This window comes from Biomphalaria glabrata, chromosome 2, assembly GCF_947242115.1.
Source record: "Biomphalaria glabrata chromosome 2, xgBioGlab47.1, whole genome shotgun sequence".
Classification (NCBI taxonomy): domain Eukaryota; kingdom Metazoa; phylum Mollusca; class Gastropoda; family Planorbidae; genus Biomphalaria; species Biomphalaria glabrata.
The window spans coordinates 23,592,918-23,614,231 of record NC_074712.1 but is presented as its reverse complement, the minus strand read 5'-3'; the positions used below and the strand labels follow the sequence as shown (position 1 = coordinate 23,614,231).

At 33.2% G+C, this 21,314-nt stretch overlaps 2 protein-coding genes across 2 annotated transcripts in view; both read left to right on the top strand.

Annotated features, from left to right (window-relative positions):
* The first annotated feature begins 3,769 nt into the window (after window positions 1–3,769).
* Window positions 3,770–21,314, top strand: part of LOC106067692 (uncharacterized) — a 35,894-nt gene continuing 18,349 nt past the window's right edge. The window contains exons 1-4 of the mRNA XM_056019686.1: window positions 3,770–3,956; window positions 10,340–10,477; window positions 10,974–11,078; window positions 18,453–18,523. Coding sequence (XP_055875661.1) covers window positions 3,843–3,956; window positions 10,340–10,477; window positions 10,974–11,078; window positions 18,453–18,523 — 428 coding nt within the window. The 5' untranslated portion in view covers window positions 3,770–3,842. The remainder of the gene's footprint in view (window positions 3,957–10,339; window positions 10,478–10,973; window positions 11,079–18,452; window positions 18,524–21,314) is intronic.
* On the top strand, window positions 6,482–8,671 carry LOC129924526 (uncharacterized). The gene is made up of 2 exons (XM_056019687.1): window positions 6,482–6,793; window positions 7,622–8,671. Exons 1-2 carry the CDS (start codon window positions 6,766–6,768, stop codon window positions 7,948–7,950), a joined length of 357 nt encoding a protein of 118 aa, XP_055875662.1. The 5' UTR covers window positions 6,482–6,765; the 3' UTR covers window positions 7,951–8,671.

The window sequence follows — 21,314 nt, the reverse complement described above, 5'->3', positions numbered from 1 at the left end:
CGCATCGAAAACTGGATGTATGCATTCGTATGATTACATAATGTATTCTATTTATACATGTATGTAGTCTGAAAACTATAAACAATACAATAGCAGCCTAATGAGTTTGAAGCTTTTTTGGTATTACTTATAGATTACAGACTTTTTTTCTAAAAATAAGATTGTTACGTCTAACGCATTTCATGTGTCAATCTAGTCATGCATTTTGATCTGTGACTTAAAATATGCTAAATCATTGGTTTTCCTGGCTGACTCAGGCAACCCATTCCATTAAAAGATAAGAAAAAGCTGAACGGTTAGAGAGGCACTGACTTGATGTGAAAAGCTCTTGCTTCCTCCTAGTACATTCTCAAAAACGAGATTTGTATATGAATATATTATGACCAATTATCTATATATATATATATATATATATATATAATTCTCTTCTTCCCTCAACAGTTTAAACGAGAAGAAGAAGTAAAGGAAAGATCACTCTCTTATTTCTGCGGATAGTCACCCCACGAAAAAAACAAAAAAAAAAAGGGGGGGGGGAGAGAACACGTTTTCACAGCTCGCTACGGATGGCTGCGCGCTTACCTGTCCAACCCTGTCTCTCCCATCCCCACTAAAAAACAATAGGGAGGGAGAACAAGTGGGTATTCACACATCGCTACGGATAGATGAGCGCTGGACTGTCAAACCCTTCCCGCTCCCATCCCCCTTCGTCCTGCGTGAGGTTTGGACTAGGAATTAAACTACCGTCAACTCTGAAGGAACATCAGAAACATGTAAAACATTTTACAAGCAAACATTTTACAAACACTAAATAGCAGCGCCCGACGTAACCATTGTGACCAAGAAGTCATGGAAAGAGAACAAGTAATCTACTATGTATATTTACAGGTCACCAAATAGCAGGGCCGGACTTAACAATTGTGGGGCCCTATGCGAAACGGATTTCATGGGGCCCATTTTGGGTAGGAAGTGGACAATACCTGAAATTTAAGAGTTTGTATTTAATTTGTCTATGCATTTTATTCATTTTTATTCATTCTTTACTACGTACAGAATTACTTTAAGAGCCTTGCGTGTAGCAAAGTCATACAGTATATCATAATAATTCTGTTTCCTACATAGATCCCGCTCAATAGCAAGAATTACCAAATGTTTCAATCTATCTTTGAATTTTTTTTTACCTCAAGTAATTCTTCATTAGCTTGAGGCACGAGAAGCTTCTTTCACCTGATTAAACAATTACGGCTAACGCATAATGCCATTTTTATTAATAGCCCGTAGGTTTGGCGTTTTTCACATCGAATGACACCCCAAAATGACAATTTTTTTCTATATATTTCTGTATATTTTAAGGACTTTTTCGTATATTTTGCAATTTCGGGAGATTTCCAGGAGCTCCTGGTTAATCGACAGGAGGGCGCTGGAAATTTGTTTCAAGTTATAAAATGGTTTAATTTAATAATTTATACACCTTGAATTAGCGCGGGTCCCATGAAAGTGCGGATCCTTCGGTCGCATAGGTTACAGTGGCCTAAGGCCGGCCCTGCAAAATAGCGGCGTATGCTATGCCGCCGGTCGACTAGTTTAAAATATTAATCTCCTTGCATTAAATATCGGATGTGACAGCGCTATAGATCTATAAATTATTGTAATTATTGTAATAATTTTTATCATTAATGACTTCATACTAAGCATAAGTTTGCCATTAATTATAATATTAATAGCATAAAAATTGATTTAGATCTAGATTAAATATTTTTTGTAAGCCTTAAGTGTAGTATTTTTAGATCTATGTTATTAAAAATAAACAAAAAGAAACTTACTGTTTCTTTTCAAATCGCAGAAAGTAGAGCTTTATACACATATTGAGCTGTGAATAAGTTGGGGGTGGTTTGCAATTTCGCGGCTGTGTGTATGTGTTAAAGTTAGTTTTCTATTAAGTATTGTTAAAGAGCTAATTGTCGCGTTTTTTTTTTTTTTTTTTTGCTGCGTTATATCAATGTTTTCTAACTTAACCTCTCTCATCCCTCTTTTTGGTTTAATTTCATTGGAACCATTAAAAAGACGGGGGAGGGAAGGAGCAAAAAAAAAATGCTAGTGCCATCAAAGGTCCATGCCGACCAGCTAAATGATTAGGCCAAACACAGCCTCGAAGACATCAAAGCAGTCCATGCCGCTCGTGTTTTTTTTTGGATATAACAACAAGAAAACGTATTTGGGCCTTTGTGTCTTGCTGATGTCACTTTTTTTTAAAGTTGTCTGCATTGAATTTTTTTTTTTCTTTGGTCGCGACCAGACCGGCCCATTTGGTACTGGCATTTGCCCGTTTGCCTATATAGCCAGTCCGCCCCTGGAGCCCAGCCACTTGTAGAAATGTGTAACCTCTCTAGACTACGCTCTTGGAATTAGGTGACTGTAGTTTGCTATATATTTTATATTGAAAATGGAAGTTTTATTGTCAAAATCATCTGTTGGGGGGTTTTAAACTAAAAAATCTCTTTAAATTCAAAACCCCATTTAACTACGGCCATAGAATTTGGTGGCTGTAGTTTGCTTTAGAATAATATTGAAGAGAGAGGTTTTCAACCTCAAAACTCTCTGTAGGGGGATTTTAAACTCAAAACCTTCTGGAGGGGTTTTAAACTTAAAAAAAAAAAGCCATCTGGAGAAGGGGGGTTTAAAGCCACACCCCCCCCCGCCCCCCCCCCCCCCATTGGCTTGGCTACGCGCAAAGAATTTTAGTGTGTAATTTGCTTTTTTTTTTATTTTGAAGAGGGTTTTTTTTTTAGCATCAAACCCCTCTGAAGATGGGTTTAAACGCTTATAGCATTTTGAGTGCGTAATTTGCTTTTTTTTTTTAATTGAAGAGGTATTTTTTCGCTTCAAACCCAGCTGGTGGGGGTTTGAACTCAAAACCCCTTTGGCTACGCTCATAAATTTTAAAGTGTGTAATTTGCTTTTTTTATATTGAAGAGGTATTTTTTTTAGCTTCAAACCCCACTGGTGGGGCGATTAAACTCAAAACCCCCTTTGGCTACACTGCGTGATTTTTTTTTTTTTTTATATTGAAGGGATATTTTTTTAGCTTCAAACCCCTTTGAAAAAGGGGGGGGGGGTAAACTCAAAACCTATTTGGCTATGCTTATAGCATTTTGAGTGCGTAATTTGCATTTTTTTTTATATTGAAGAGATATTTTTTTAGCTTCAAGCCCTTCTGAAAGGGGGTATAAACTCAAAACTCCTTTGGCTACACTCATAGAATTTTGAATTTGTAATTTGCTTTTTTTGGATATTGAAGAGGGGATTTATCGTAAATTTTGGAGGGGGTTTTAAAATCAAAATCTTACTTAGCTGTGTTCTTTGAATTTGGGGATTGTCGTTTGCATTTTTTTTTTTGGTATTGTTTTATAGAATAGGGAGATTTAACTGCAAAACCCCCTGGTAGGGGGTTTTAAAATCAAAACCCCCATTGGCTGTGCTGGGACAAGTGATGGTTTAGTATTAAAATCTCGGATAAAATAAACAAAATCAAGCAAAAAATCTGTCACTAAATTCCGACCCCGGGGGGGGGGGTGAACGCCCATGGATCTAAGTAGTCATTTCTAACAGTAACAGGCTGTAGCCTACACGTGAGTGTAAATTATCAAGCGTCGCCTTTCAGAAAATTTGTTTCTTGATATCTATATATAGAACTAGATGTAATTCTTGAGATCACAGACTATAATATTTGCTTGGGATTTTTTTCAACGATTTTCTTAGAGATGGGCAGTATCTAGATCAAGTCCATTAATAGCAATAACACACACACACATACAAACAAACACACACTTAGACATAAAAAAAAAATGGCTGGCGCTGACAATAAAGCCAGACGGAGACGATCACTAAGAAAAGTTACAAAAACCCATTTTCTTATAAGTAAAAATGCTAAATACGAAAGGAAAGAGAAACTAAAGAAAGTAAGTAGACGCTGGTACTGATAGACCTAGACTCTAGATTCTAGATTAATCTAGATCTATTCTAGACGTCTATAAGGCCATATCTAGAGTCTCAGTCTAGAATAAGAATAACTCAACTGTCTAGATTATTAGATCTAGTAGATTGACTAGATTAACTAGATCATCTAGATCTAGTAGTAGTTATTAATATTAGAATCACTGAGATGTCTCAGTGATGAAGATGAAGTAATGAATCATCATGTTCATTTCAAATCATGTTGTGAAGAAAGATTCCGAACTTTGAAAGAGCTCTGCCTCTGCTCTACTTTTCTAGTCTACATCTAGATCGTAGATGTGTAGTCTATTATTTATTTATTATAGATCTAGATCTATAATCTATACCGATTCTAATTCTAGATCATTATCATTATGACAATTTATGATAATCTAGAATAGATTCTAGATAAGTCTAGATATATTATATTATATTCTAGATCTAGATCTTCTTTATTCTATAGACAGTAATAATAGTATCTAATAAGAAAGTTAGACCATAGTGTATGTATTGCTATTGTAGCCCTAAAACAAACATAAGACCCTCAAAAAAAAAAAGTTGACCAACTCTATTACAGTATAGGTTTACATTAACTTAGATAAAAAAATTGTATTCTTTGTATTCTAGACCAAACTTGAGAATAATAAGCTTAATTCTTATTAAAATTCAAAACTTTGGTGAGAATACTTACATCTAGATCTCTGAGATTTTCTGGTATGATTCAACATGCAGTGTTTCGGGTGCTACAGTGAAAAAATGTGGGACACCATGTCTTTTAATGTCTCCTGTTAATTATTATGTAGCCTTTTCTCAAGAAAATGGAGCTATTTGTGTACTAAGCAGTATCATAGATACAATTAAGTAATTCCCTTCACATTAATAACTTTGTTTAAAAAAATATTGTTCTTTTTGTCAAGCGCGTTTGAGGTGCTTCACCTGGGACACCAAGACCTATTTTACTAAAATTATATAAATTTTTACAGTTTAAAAAAAAAATTACACTGTGTTAATTAATCATTGATGCTTTTAGTAACAGAAACATGATTGGGAGCAGAATACTTTACTTTGTTTACAATTGATAAAAGTTTAAAATTTCAAATTAAGTGGGACACCATGTGATGCACCTGTGCCGCTTTTTTTACCGCGACATCTAAGTAATACCAAAGTAAATATAAAATAAAAAGATATAGATAATGCAATAACATTATATTGTTAACCTATTTCAATAAAAATGTCTGTTCAATAATCCTTGCTTTTAGTAGAATATTACTTCAATCTAAGCCAGGTGATCCATGTTTCATCAAAAGATGCCATTTTGTGCACTATTTCACACATTTTCAACAATTTTAAAATTCCACTATGCACCTTTCAAGCTCAAAATATCACAATTTATACATAAACCATTTCTAAGTGCAATGAAAAGAAAATTGTGACATTTTGATATAAGAAGTTTTTGAGTTATAGACTTTTTAGTGAACCAATACCTATTTGTCACCAGTACTGGAGAAACACTCATATATATATCGTTTATAGTTTATTTATTTATATAGGCCTACATATATAATCTATGTGTAGAAACAGACAGAAATAAATCTATATAGATTATAGATCTATTAATTAATTATAATTTAACAAACATGATATATTTTCAACTAGGCTACATGTATTATCTCTCTCTCTTTCTTTTAATTCCCATCCAAGGACTCTCTTGAATGTTCGTTTTGTTACTCCTTAACATCCCCCCCTCCCATAGATGCTTATAATTCTTTTCATGACTCTCTCCCCCTTCCCTACACTGCCTGTTTGATAGGTTGTGACACTACACGCTTAGCTCACCGCTAGCTCACCTGGCGTGATCACCTGCAGTGGGCATGGTCTCTGGCTTAAAATTAGCAGCCCTCACTTTATCTTTCATTCATAAATTATATATTCTAGATATCTCGATCGAGGTCATGTTTATTCATTGAAAAAATCATAAGATTTATTAATCCTAATAATATTATTTCTTAAATTACGATTTTGCCTTGTTTACTACAGGAGAATGTGTTAAATTCATTATTATTCATTGGAACACCTCCTTTTTTAATTTTATTTTACAGCTAACAGTATAAATGTGATTGGATGTGTCTTTCTAAAGATGTTTGGAAGCTTATTTTGATATATCCATCAGCCTATGATCAAACAGGCTCATAATATAGCCCTCATCCCTTATATGGGTATGAATGGCCGGGGGAGGTTAAAACAATAGCTTTACATACATGGTTACTGAGAATCTAAAAAATTGCCATCTGCTTTGGAAAAGCAGAACAAAAATACCGGAACTTATCTAAAATTGGACATGTGCAGTCCCAAAATATCGTTTTAAGCTCTAAACATAAAAACAAATGAATTACAAACAAAAAAAGCGACACGTTTCTTGAAGGAGAATTTGATGAGGTGTGCCTTATATAAGAATCTACTATAGTACTGATAGTAGATCATGATAGAAAATAAGAGATAGTCTTCTATAGCATATCCTCTATACTCAAAATTATACTATATTATACTGTCTTATTTAGATACTTCGATTTTCCGGTCGCGCGAGATTTTTTTTTGGTTACCGGAACCGGTAGTATTCGTGCGGCAGTATTTAAGCCGAAAGCAGTGGTCATTTCGTTCCAGTCTGGTTTTGTCTTCAAAATCAGACACAAAAGGATAATCGGAGCCCTTTGTTTGTTCAAGGATCGGATATCAGTTAATTCTTTGGATTTATATCAGTGCTTTTCTATCGTCTTCATGGAGTTCCAGCGTGTTGAGCATAGGGGTAAGTTGACCATCCATAGTTTTTTTATTATTCTGATAAGCATAGTTATTTAAGTCATCCCAAGTACCTTAATATCTAATCTAACTATTTTTGTTCATATTATCGCAATAAGTGTTCCACTTTATTAGTAAAAACGGACCCACTGCATCAAGTATCTTGGCTAGAAAACGAAATCAGCCGCCATTACTTACCGGAAATGATAGATTCAATGGTTATCAATGGCTGCATAGCTTTTTTGTTAGATCGATTTTTTTTAATCCATCATCAAGAACAGTTTTATTTAATCATCCATGACTTTGAATGTTATTTTTTAAACTTTTAGAATGATTTTAACCTAGTTCAATTGTTATTTTTCGTTTTTAGTTAAATTTAAGTGATAGGTCTTGCAATAGGGTAATATAATTGCGATAATTATAAAATAATTTATACAAAATTTTAAGTGATAGTTACCATAATAATCAATACTAAATTATAACTAAATATGTTATAAACAAGTTATAAACAAAATAAAACACAAATCAATTGAAATATCATTTTATTTCAATGAAAATAAATTTTCAGATATTAATCTATAGATCTACTTAAATCTACTATATTCTCTATATGATTTAGGATAATTGTAGAAATTTATTTTAAAGTAAAGGCTTGGCTGGACTTGGACTTATGAAGTTGAGCCTTCTATTTTACATTAAATGTCTTATATCCTTTTATAAATAAAATCTTTAAACTGCATTTTATTAAAATTGTACATATGTGTAATTTTGTTTGAAACATTTTTTTTTTCACAATTAAATAAAACTAACTTTTTTTTGTTACATTTTCCCCCAGATAATGTGGGCGTGGCAGGCCTTGATGTCGATGTTGTTGACAATAAGTTTCGAAGGCATATGACCGATGTGAAGAACTTTTGCAGGAAGATTACCCGCAGCTGGCACCTAGTTGCACCCTACTTGGATAAAAAAATTTCTATCGATGCTGCTGGCAAAAAGACACCTATCCAAGACAGCACTGAACGACCTAGTATGGTGAAGAAGTTGCTACCTGAAGGTGATGTTGAGGCTACTGAAAGGCCAGGTAACACAGAACAACACTGTGCTTGTTGTTGCAGAAAAGCGGTTAGGTGTCTCAACCCTTTTGACATTTATTATATTTATTAACAGGGCTTTTTGGCAAGATGTTGACTGGACCGTGGATGACACTGATCTACAAAATGAAAGATGAAACATTTTAAAGATACCATTTATGCAGCTATTATGTTTATTCTCTTGTTTTCTAGATCTCTCATGTGAAGGTCTGCATTGACAAACTAAAGGCCATTGTGAATTCTCCAGAGAATCTCCTTTCAATACTAATTGATTGCTTTGGCCAGACTCTGGATACTGAAGATCTCGTTCTGAAAACCCTGAGAAATGTGACTGTTGATGAAGTATTTATCGAGATCGCTAAAGAACTTGCTGAAGGTTTTTGTAAGGTGCTACAGAGACAGTACTTCAATTGATAATTTCCAACAACAAACAAATCCATTATGTGCTTACCCATCAAATAGTTAGATATATTTTATTTTAAAGGAACATGTTGCATATCTGGGATGTTATTTATTTAATGTGAAAAATATAATTTCACAATACAGCTGATAATTGTGCAATGAACCATTTATATTAAGTCTTGATAATTTTACCTTTTCAGCAAGCCTACATTGGTATGCATTAAAACTATTTATTCTATTTCAGCAAAACAGATAGGGTACGGTACACCCAAACAATGTTCATCTTCAAACAATCATGCATGATCCTCACAAGCTTTGGATACTGACGTACATTTGCAAACGCACTCAGACTGATGACATCAAGAAATCTATATTTGTTATTTACATTATATGTAAATTTAAATACTTTTTTTTTATTTTGTAAATCTTGTATATATATATCTAAAGTCTAGATTAAAATGTTACAGCTCTCAAAGTATGAAATAGAAATTTTTGTTTTTATTTTTGTGTTGTTTTTTCAACATGTTATTTATCCAAAGTTTATTATAAGTATCAGCAAAAAGTTGTTCATTTCAGTTAAAAGCCTAAAAAGTAATTTAAGGCTAAAAAAGTTGCAACATTTTAAGTGTCAACGTAATGAAAACTTCTGTCTCAGATTATAATAAAATAAACAAATAACACATAATCATGCATGCATTCCTGTAGAAAACTTCAATAAATTTCTCAATTAGTTAAAAATTTATAACCAACATAAATTTTGGTTGTTATAATCATAAGTGTCAACATAATATTTTGTCAAAAAAAAATCAAACTTGTCATTCCACATTTATCAAAAATCAAATTTTCAAAAAAATTCTTATCTCAGTGTTAAAATAGAATAAATAAATAACACATAATCATGCATTTCTGTTCAAAATTTCATTTAAATATCTCAATTGGTTAAAGAGTTATGACTAACATAAATTTTGGTCGTTTTTTAAATTGTCGTTTCACGTTAACAAAGAAAAAAAATTTTTCTTAAACTTCTTTCTCAGCGTTATAATAGAATAAATAAATAACACATATTCATGCATTTCTGTTGAAAATTTCATTTGCATATCTCTATTGGTTAAAAAGTTATAACCATTTAAGTGTCAACATTTTTTTTTTTTGTCGTTTTCGAAATGTCGACCCACATTTAAGAAATAAAAAAAAAAAAGTTTCAACTTCTATCTCAGAATTATAAAGAAGAAATAAATAACACATAATCATGCATTTCTGTTGAAAATTTCATTCAATTATCTCTATTGGTTTAAAAGTTATGACCATTTATGTGTGAATATGTATTCTGTTTCTGTCGTTTTTCAACACCTACCCCTTCATCAAAGGCTTAACACAAAAAAGTGTTAATAGATATCCCAGTTTTAATTAAAATTGTCATAATTATCAGAACATAATTGCGCATTTCTATGGAAAATTTTATTACATTATCTTTAAGCGTTAAAAAGTTATAGCAATTTAAATGTATAAGCTCCTCCTTTCGGTCACAATTTTTTTGGTATTTTAATAGGCTAATTTTCCGACACTAAAATAGATCTATATTATAAAAATATAGATTATTATTGATCTAGATCTAGATCTCTCTAAATTATAGTCTAGATCTATATTAGGTACTTTGATAAAAATTTACTCTAGATATAGATATATATTATAAAAATATAGATTATTATCGATCTAGATCTATATCTCTCTAAATTATAGTCTAGATCTATATTAGCTACTTTAATAAAAATTTCAAGTTCATTGTATTGTAATGAAACTAATATAGAGCTTTTTGAACCAAGCTAATTGATACCTCATTTATGTTTCTAAGTAAACTAGAACAGAAGTTATATATATATATATATATATATATATATGACAATTTTAGTGTCAAAAATTTTGCCTATTAGATATAGATATTAAATTAATTGAAATGATTGATGCAATCCTTAATATAATTTCATGTAACCCTTAAGCCTGAAAATTCTTGTGTTTATTTTTTTGTTTGGTAATTATTTTTTTCTTTCTGTGTATTTAAGATTTCTGAAATTCTCAAAAAACCTGAAAAATTAAGAACTATAGCAGATAAAGTTTTTGTAAGCAAAAATCCTGAGATAGTAAAAACTTCTGAAAAAAATGCAAGACAGTTGAAAGCAAAAAAAGAAAGGATGCTTGAGGCAAGTATAATTAGAAAAAATACAATTGACTACACAATACACTCACTGTATAAATACTTCACAGTGGATAAACATGTTGCAGTACAAACTCTGTATTGCTGTACCAGACTGTACTGGCCTTACTGGATTCTTCTGTACCAGACCGACTTCATACTAGACTCACTGTACCGGACTAAATCTGAATTGTCTTGACTTCTTAGCTCTTTATATTGGATCCTTGAAGGCATTCTGGAAAATGATCAAATGTCACCAATTCCTTCCGGATGATCACATGACCATATCAGGGGTTAATTACATGAGTAGTGTTCAGGTCATAGTAGTTTCTTGAAGCATTGCCACAGTTGACTGCTCGCATAGTGCTGGCCTATGTCATCTGTGTTGACTGATTACTCAAACTGTTATACTTATCTCCTTTGCCACCACAGTTGTAACAATATCTATATGAAAAAAGACAGAATGTCTTGATTTAAATTATCAGCTTGTGTTCATTTTTCAGATTGAGGATGAACCAGGATTATTCAACTTAAAATGTGTGCAATTAGCAGAACTTATCAAGTCTTCCAAATATATTGTTGTCTATACTGGTGCTGGAATAAGTACGGTAAAGAATAAAAATTTAGATTCTACTAGAATATAATTTGGAATTTTAATTTGTACATAGTACTTACAAATTTATATGTCTTTTGTTTGTCATTGTTATCTATATTCTAAAAATCTTTATTTAATTTTTTTTTTCAAATATATACATACAATTGGTTTACTTACATACAATATAAAAACAGAACAGTGCCTTTTCAGAAGTCCATAAATAGCTTTTGTACATATGTTACTCAGTAGCAAAGCTGTAACTTTTCCTGTAGGATACAATTTAAATATAATTTAAATCTTTTGTAAAAATGATACATATTATTTTTTTAAACCAAAGTAGTAGGCATTTTGGGGAACAAATGTGAACTTCACAATTATTTTAAGTGAGGTACAGTTCAGTTAACAATGTGCGTAAAATAATAATTTTAAAACCAAAAGGGTTTGCTTTCAGACATACAAATTTTTTCAGACAGAGTGAGTTGATATAAGCTTTGTAAAAAATAGCTATTGTACCTATAAATGTTTGTTTGTAAAATGTTTCACATGTTTCGGATGTTCCTTCAGAGTTGAAGATAATTACTTCCTAGTCCAAACCTCCCGCAGGACGACGGGGGATGGGAGCGGGCAGGGTTTGAACCCTCGACCATCGATAAATGTGAACGACAGTCCAGCGCGCAAACCGCACGACCAGGCAGCCATTAATCATCATGAAGGTGAAATCAGAATTTGGGTTGTTATGGAGTGTATCTGTGTCTTTCTATGGTGACAGTGGGAAGAGGTTAGCAATTGGTTGTGAATAAAGCAACATAGGTGGCTTGTGGTTGTGAATAAAGCAACATAGGTGGCGTTGTCATCATTTGGTCTTAGTTAAAGGAGACGACTCCAGAATGTGAGACTGAAAGGTTTGATTATTGTAGTGAGTTAGGTTTCATTTAGAATATTATTAGTACATTTATTTCATTTATATAACCACAATTTGATTTTGTCTGTATTATTAAAAAAAGTTATATTTAGTATTTTCACAAAGAAGTTATTCAAGGTATTTAAAAAGGTTTCATTTAGAATATTATTAGTACATTTATTTCATTTATATAACCACAATTTGATTTTGTCTGTATTATTAAAAAAAGTTATATTTAGTATTTTCACAAAGAAGTTATTCAAGGTATTTAAAAATTTATTAGTTAAGATAATATTATGTCTACAATGGTTTAGTTGTCTACCATCAATTTGGTGCTACAAGTCAATGACCGATAACAACATGGGTACTGCATTTATTTCTTATAATTAAAAATGGGGGGGGGGGGGGGGGATTATGGCTTTTCCCTATCGAGCTTGGCCATTAAAAAAACAATTTTACAGTTTTATTTTGAAGGTGTCTTAAACAACATATTTTTCTATTGGAATGTCAGCAAAGAAATAGCAGAAGTAAGATGATAAATGATTAAAAAAAGATATTTATACATATAAACATTTTCATAATTGTATGTGGCATTTTACGTCTCGAGAGACAATCTTTTTCCTTTGCAACTTCTTGTGTGACTAAAGAGGCCAATCCTTGATACACAGCTGCGATCGCAGGTTGGGCATATGTAATCACCAGACGCTGTTGCATTTTCACCCTTCTTTCTGCTTCTGTTGTGTAGAGTGTTGTTGGATATGATGGAGCCAAGGTAACAAAAGTGATCAACAATTTCTAGTGGTTGGCCATTAATGCTTACTTGAGGTGCATTTTTTGTGTTTTGGACAAGTATCTTAGTCTTGCTTTGACTGATGTTTAAGCCGAACTTCTGGCAAGCAGCAGATAGTTTGTCAACCAGGGACTGTATCTGAATATCAGAATCAGCCACAATAGCTGCATCATCAGCATACAGGAGTTCCCTGATGAGTAGCTTCCTAACCTTGGTTTTTGCCTGCAGCCTTGATACATTAAATAGTTTTCCAGAGGATCTTGTATGGAGAAACACACCTTCGTTTATGTCGTTGTACGCATAATGCAGTAGACAGGAGAAGAATATGCCAAACATCCCTGCTTGACACCACTGCAAACCTCAAAAGGTGCTGATTGGGCTCCATTGAATTTGACAGTACATTTAGTTTCCTCATGAAAGCACTCAATGAATTTCAGTAGTTTGGGATGCAACCTATTTTTCTTAGGATTTTAAAAAGGCCACTTCTGCTGACCATGTCAAAGGCTTTAGTCAGATCAACAAAATGGATGTAAAGGGGTCTGTCTCTCTCTTTGAATTTCTCCTGCAGTAGTTGTAGAGAAGATATCATGTCTATAGTGGATCTACCACTCCTGAATCCACACTGAGACTCTGGGTAGACTCTAGAAGCTATCACTTGCAGCCTGGATAGTGCCACTCTAGCAAAGATTTTGCCCACTATGCTGAGGAGAGAGATACCCCTATAATTGTTGCAGTCCCTTCGATCCCTTTGTTTGTCCAATTTTCCTAATTACCTGTGTGCATAAGTACATTGTCTGATAGCTTAGCAAGTTGCACCCTTGAAAATTATATCCTATACTCTTAAGCAAGAAATTCTTGTATTTATGTATGTATGTGTATATATGTATGTATATATATTTTTATATATATATATATATATATATATATATATATATATATATATATATATATATATATATATATATATATATATTTAAATTTTATTTCGAAAACCGCTCTAACCATTTTCTTTAAAATTTTAAGGTATGTGAATCTTAATGAGAAAAAAAATCTCAATTCATTGACCACATCAGGAAAACTCGAGGTCGACCATTATAACAGTTTGAAAATGTCTCATTATCGAATATTAATTTTGGCTAGAATGTTTTATGAATGAAATTTTTGCCATGACGTCAAAGGGGAAAAAAAACGCTTACGTCACTAGGCTCACAGCAGTACACTAAGACATTTTTTCGCAAACAAGAACAAGTTTTAATGAATCAATTGGCCTAATTAAACATTTGCGCACCATCTTATTGTAGATTGATCTATTATGTAACCATGGAAGAAAAATAACGAAATTAAATTTTTTGATGTATTATTAGTTATTGTTTTTTAAAGTGTTTATAAATTGTTTACATTTTAATTGCGTAGACCCATAGGTAACTTTTACTTTGTTATTGTTTTGCTGGTGAATTATTGCAATGTTTTCAAGCTTCGAAGTTTACTGTACCATACCAAAACATAGGAAATGGTCACAACACAGCTTACTTGCACACACTAAACATGATAACCATGGCCGGCCCTAACATTTGCATGTTAAAATGGATTGCGTGCTGCCTAATCAGGGTAGGGATAAGGATAATAAGTGAAATTAAGATTTATATATAAGAAAATAAATTTGTCTTTGCATTACATTTTTATTAAATGAAAGCTGACGATGCTGTTTTTTTATCAAGTGTAAGATTCGTGTTTACCTTATTGATTGACACCCCAAAATGACAATTTTGTCTATTTTAAAGACATTTTTATGAGTATGGTATGAACTTCTTATAGTCCGACAGTCACGCTGGGCATGGCACTTTTTTTTAGTAAGCTAAAGGTGGTCGGCGTAACAGAGATGCTCCACAATAACGCTTCTTTGGAATACTAACTCGATGTTTTTAAGTCTCTTAGGAAAAAATGTGCTATTTTACCTTGCTACAAGGTGCACATTTTACCCTATAACGTAGAGAGCATCATTTGATGCTTCGAACTAAAGCCATAATGAATACACTAATTGCAATATTAAATGTCAGAACTTAGCCATTTTAGAAGTTACACTAAAATAATAACAATAATAACCTAATAGTTTTATGCAAAAGATGCATTGTAAAACAACACTACGTGAGTTGTGGTTTGTCAAGATAGTAGGAGGACTTTTCATAATTACAAAAATATTCCCAAATTGACTTCAGGTATATATCCTTCCTTAACAAATTATTCATCTGAGCGAGGCTCTGTTACCTGGTACTATAATATAAACATTCAGATATCTTTGCATAAGCATTTTAATGATTGCTTTATAAAGCATGTATCCTATAGTCCACTTTCTAGTTACACCTAATCAGCTTGAATGGGGAAATAATGTGTCAGGTTCAGGACAAGAACCATATTATTACATTTATATACATACATATGATTCCTAAACATTAAACTATTGTTTACTTGGTACATAGATAATCTCTGAATTTACATTACAAATCATAGCTGAAACATAATGAGGAGTTTCGTTGTTAGGTGTAATTTCCTTTATGATGGGTAATGCACATTTAGGACCTTCTGATGATTCATGGGGTTTAGGATCTAATATGTTGATGGATACTTATTCAAGTGGCAATATATAGCTTTATCTGTTTTTTTTTGTAATGAGGCTTTGCATCAGGACCTCTAGGATTAAGTTGTTGACAAGGTTTGCATCATTCTAAATTTCTTGTCAAAATAAATTTTGAGTGATTCTTTGAAATATTCTTCTACTTTCAGTGTGAGCAGCATGTAGGGGGATTGTATGACATGCATGTAGATTCTTTTGTTAGAACTTTGTGATATCAGTTATAATACTTGGATAAGGTTTGTAATCTAATGACATCATTGTGATTTTCACTAGTATTTTGTAATTGTGCCATTGAAATATTTGATTGTAACTTGGTGTTTTCTTCTTTATTCATGGCACCAATAAATAATCCCTTTTCTTGATGTAAGTTGACTTGATATTATATGCTTTTTTATTATTTAGCCACTATTGAAATTATTGTTATCTGGTATAGATTAGGAATTTTGCTTATTTCAATGAAGTAATAGGTTTTTCCATTACAATAGTTGTAATAGTACCAGTTATCCATGGAGAATAAGCTAGAGTGGCTAAACGTGGTTATGTGTTGACCCTGATGCCTGTGACCTTAGAATGGCTAAAGGTGGTTATATGTTGAACTGACGCCTGTAACCTTAGAAGTTTTTTTTTTCTGACCCTGATGTGTATTACACAGTGGTTTAGAAAGTATTCTCCAATGAGACATTAGATTGCAGCTGTGGCCTTACGGCATATAATTCTTATGTATTTATTTGTACTGTATGACTTGTGCAGTGTGTCATACTGTTTTGGAGTGTGTGATTGTTTATTTTTTATTGAGAAGGCTCATGAGCTTACTGCCAGTAATTGACACATTTATTTGACTCTTCATGTAAATAAACTATTTGTATGTATGTTTACCTGGGATTTTGTTAAATCTTATGATTTTGCATACATTAGTGTAATTATATAATTAGAGGTTATACTTAATAACCTAGGAAATATAAGTATGTTCTCTTTAACTATTTACTGATCTGCTAAACCCAAAATTTTGTAATAGTCAGTCAGCCATCTTAGTAATAAAGTGTTAAATATGTACCATTATGTTGATGGTCGATCATTAGTTTATATCTTTAAAAGCTAGAACATTAAACCGATGTAGGTATCTTATATTTTCAGTGAAATAAACTTAAAATAATTTGAACAAAATTTTTTGTGCGAACAAAAACTCTATAACTTTTATCACAATATATACACATATTCAACTTGAGATGAGACATAGATCTAAAAGTAATGAATTGAAATGATATTTTTAAAAAAATCTAACTCACAACTTTACACCTCTTTGATGTCTCGCTTTGAGTAGTCTCCCATTTTACTATCTTCGATGAAGTCCAGTAGGGAATCGGCGCCGTAGGCGCCATTATCCCGTTGATGGTTAGAAAGGCTTTTATCCAACCACCAGGCCTGGACATGGGGCTCTTCACCCCTGTCCTGTCTGAGGGCACCCAACGGTAGGCGGCCATAATGGTTGACTGACTGGTAAAACCGGGCCGTGCCGTGTACACAGCGCACCGTCCCCGAATCTTAAGTCACCCGCTATAAGTGTCAGGGACAGCGCTAACTGCGGGGAGCTTGTCTCATATTCCTATACTGTAACCGCCACTATTCCGTGCAAGGGCCGCCAATCCAGCAATCCGGAACTGATGACGACCCCCTTTGTGGAACGGCGTGGCGGACTTTTGGACTGGGTTGCAGGTTACTTGTTCCATCCCCACCCCGAGTGAGATAAAAAAAAAAAAGCTCACCCAGGGAGACCTGCTAGAAGGCCTGGTTCGCTACTCGTTCTTAGCCTGTCCAGATCCACCTCTGGATGTTTCCACCGGAGGGCCACGCTGAGGCGACGGGTAGCTGGAAATCCTCCGGCCCATTTTACTATCAGCCACAGGACTTCCTATCATAAATTATTACAGACCCTCTTGTGGTTTCATCATTCTACATCACTAAAAAACAACACTCCATTTCCTTTTTGTTACTGAGAAAACACTCACTTGACACCATAAAAGTGCTGTAGTGTCACAGAGGCAATGTGGGGTATGTGTCACCCATTCTAAAATTTATGAGTGGGGGGTTGTGTGTTTGGTTTGTTTTTTTTTCACAAAAAAGGGGGGGGGGGGAACTGCCTGGGAATTTTGTTTTAAATATTAAAACCTATTCATACAATTTTTAAAAATTATTTTAAATGTTTGTGCATTTTGAATTTTCACCTAACCTCTAGCACCAGTGAAAATGATAACAAACTCAATACATGCATAAATGATAAGCTACATGGTTTAATGGACAATATTAGAACCCATTTAATAAATCCAAAATCTAATAGAAAAAACTATTGTACTTCCCCAAAACAAATATGTTTGAACACAAACACACATGCAGAAATTTATATATGTATCCTTTTTTTTAAAGGCTCAATAAAATGAACAATTATAATGTGTCTATAACATTTAGCACCAAAGCGACCATGTCACCAAAATGGTGTTGCCAAAATCACCACTACACCAAAACAGCATTGCCAATATGTCTCATACTGTTTATGCATAGTATTAATTTGAAAACAAAAGTATTTTTTACCACAATAAAAAATTTGCAGAATGCCCAAGCTAACTTTAGGCCTTCACTGCACTGCAGGCCAGTTATGGCATTATCATGACAGTCCCAGTACCAGCTCAACATAGCCACCAAAATGGTCTGGACCCAACCTAGCTCCATCTAGGCATACAGCCCTACTATTGAGAAATATAGTAACCAAAGGATTGACTAACTGATAAATAACCATGAACTTTCTAAAATACTGCTCAACATTGAGACAACTTCATCTGAAGAACTAAAAGTCTCTGTTTGAACAGACTTTTACAGCAAGGCTGGAAAAAGTCTAATAGTAAAAACAAATCACATCCTACACTGTACCACTGTGAACACACAAGAGACAGTTAATCTCATGTTTACACTCCATTTACCATCCACTAAAGCATGCATTAGACAATTATATTTTATTAATTGTAAGACATCAAAAAAATAATATTTTTTTGTTTGAATTTTTTTTTTTAAGGCAGCTTCTATTCCTGATTACAGGGGGCCAAATGGTGTCTGGACTTTACTGAAAAAAGGACAGGATATGTGGTAAGTAAATAAAGTAGAGCTTTGTGGTATGACATTGAAGTAATAGAATATATTTTAAAACTTTTTTTTTCTTATAAAACTAATCTCAAAAACACATCAATTGATTATTTTCTAAATATATATATAAATAAAATAGAAGGGTAATATGAAATAAAATAACTTTTGTATATCACATATTTAATTCTATAGCATGCTCAGTGTGCTAAGTTCCAATCTCTTTTGTGGATCTCTGGGGGGAGGTTTCCATGCTGCCTTTATGTGCTCAGCCAACACAACTTGAGTCTGGATTCAAACTTGAGCCTCCCTGATAGGTAGCTAACTGTTTTATGCACTCAGTCACACATCCCACCAAAGCAACTAGTAAATTTAGAAAACCTTCAGGAGAGAAGATTCAAAAGTAAAGTAGCAATTATACATAAAACACTTAACCATAATCTTCAATTACAAAAACAAAATGTAATAAAATACTCAAAAAGACACAAAGATAAAGGCACATTCCTGGTTCCATATGCTAGGACAAACTTGTACAAATGCTCCATCTTCCCTAGTGCTATTAGAGCATGGAGTGGGTTGCCTGAGCCAGCCAGGAAAACCAGTGACTTGGCAGAATTTAAGTCATTGGTTAACATGCATGACTAGATGCATGACGCGTAGGACGTAATCATCTTCTTTTTTTAAGTTAAGTCTGTTTTGTATAAGATTAGATGAGATAGTTCTAGAGTGATTTGAATCAGTTCAGATAGATAAAATGTCTGGATCTAGATCTAGATTTTTTAATTCGAATACTTTTGATCTATATATCTAGATTAGACTTTGAATGGCTGTTGGGCACTCTATGGCACTAGTTCTATGTGTGCTTTGCCCTGTTCAAGCCTGTTGTTATGATTTTTTCTAATTTGAACCCCGCAGCATTCATTCCCTGTCTCCAAACGCCTGCCTGACATATTCCATGAGTTTTATGAAGGAAAAGGGATTAGATCTTTGATAAGGTCTATTCTCTAGGTATAGATCTAGTAGGCCTAATTTATATGACAATAGATTATTATAGGATAGGTCTAATCTAGATTAATCTAGATCAAGATCCAAATTAGTAGGTCTAGATCTAGATCCGGTAATCATTCGACGGTTGGGACCCTGGCCATTGTCGCCATTGAGGTCAATAAGTTGGCAGCTGTCTATCAGTATGCTGATGAACTGGCGTGAACAGCAGCGCGCCTCTCTCTTTCTCCGCTTGTTTAGGCAAAAAAAATTACCCATTGCAAATTAGAAGGTCTAGATCTAGAATCTAGATCCAAATTAAAAAAGAAATTGCTGAATTCTTTTAAATTATGTAGAAAAAATTATTTTAAATATTGTTTAAAAATAATTTTACATATTAATTACACTGCATGAGCTTTATAGGACATATACACACAAAATGCATGCAAGGCACTATTGTTTATACATTTAGATGAGAGGACTTTTGACAGCTTTTTGCATAGGGTCCAGGCATCTGAAAGAAAGAAATGTTTAGCGACCTCCGAAAGGAAAAGAAAGAAAATGAAAGAAAATGATATTATAATAGTTATTAGTTTGATATTTACAAATTTTAATATATATTATTCACTATTAGATCTAAATAAAAGTATCCTAAAAAAAAAAGTAATCTAGATCTAAGTCTAGGCCTAGGATTCTAGGTACGAATCTGTAAATTTTGTTTTGCTTCTAAAAGATTTGTGATCAATAAACGGTATTATTATTTATTGTCAATAACTTCTAGATCTAGCTCTAGTAATCTCTATCTACTAAAGTGATCTTGATAAAGAATCTAGATTTTCGAAATCACTAGATCTAGACTTGGAGTTGGACTTCTCTAAGTCTTATTAGATCTATTAATTTGGATCTAGATTCTAGGTCTAGATCTTTTAATTTGCGATACTTTTTTTCGCTAAGCAAGAGGAGAAAGAGAGAGGCGCGCACTGCATATACTGCTAAGCAGAGTTGCCATATCTGGGGTCACTATTTTGTGCCTTCGTCAAAACAGTCCCTTATTTTTGTTATATTTCAAATATAGTAGTCCTGAAAACTAATTTTTGTTATATTTAATTCACTATTTTATCTATGTATATGCCCTATCCAGCTCCACTATTGCTTTTTGATATCTAGGGCTATGGGTTTTTGTTTGGTTCTCTTCCACAAAGTGACAGTAGTTATCTTTTTTGGCCACCTAATTGTTATGAATCTTACTGCTCTATTTTGTGTCTGTTCCAGTTTCTTAATGTTTTCTTCAGTTGAGGGGTCCCAAACAGTTAACATTAACCGTGGGCCACAGAAACAGATGACCTTTACATCATCTGCTGTATAGATCTCAAGGCCTGAAAGGGGAACTATTTATTCTAAGACATTTCCTAGGCAGTATCAAGATGATAAACCATTGTTTCTTTTCCTAGCAAATTATTTAGCTTCCCTCAGTTAATGAAAGAAAGTGTTGTAGATAGTGCTACAACTTTTTGGAAATTGCTTGCCGTGGATGCAAAATCAAATGATTTCCAGAAGCTGTATCTGATTTACATCCAAGTTGTTTGATAGACCATGAGCTTAAGGTAAAGGGACATTCTGAATTCAGAATGGCAGGAGCACAAGTCAAAAGTAAAAATAATCTTTCAAATAAAAATAATCAAAACATTATCTGAGTTAAATGATTTCTATTGTTTCGAAACTAACGATTTTAATTATCTAAGATTCAAAGCCCTTGAAGCAAGTCTGCAACATTTTCAAAAATGTCAACCCAATGAAAGCTGGTTCGCCTGAT

Excerpts from the sequence above, each read along its gene's own strand:
- LOC129924526 (XM_056019687.1), top strand. The coding sequence starts at position 6,766 with ATGGAGTTCCAGCGTGTTGAGCATAGGG. Across the intron at positions 6,794-7,621 it reads CCAGCGTGTTGAGCATAGGG|ATAATGTGGGCGTGGCAGGC; the intron begins GTAAGTTGACCA and ends ATTTTCCCCCAG.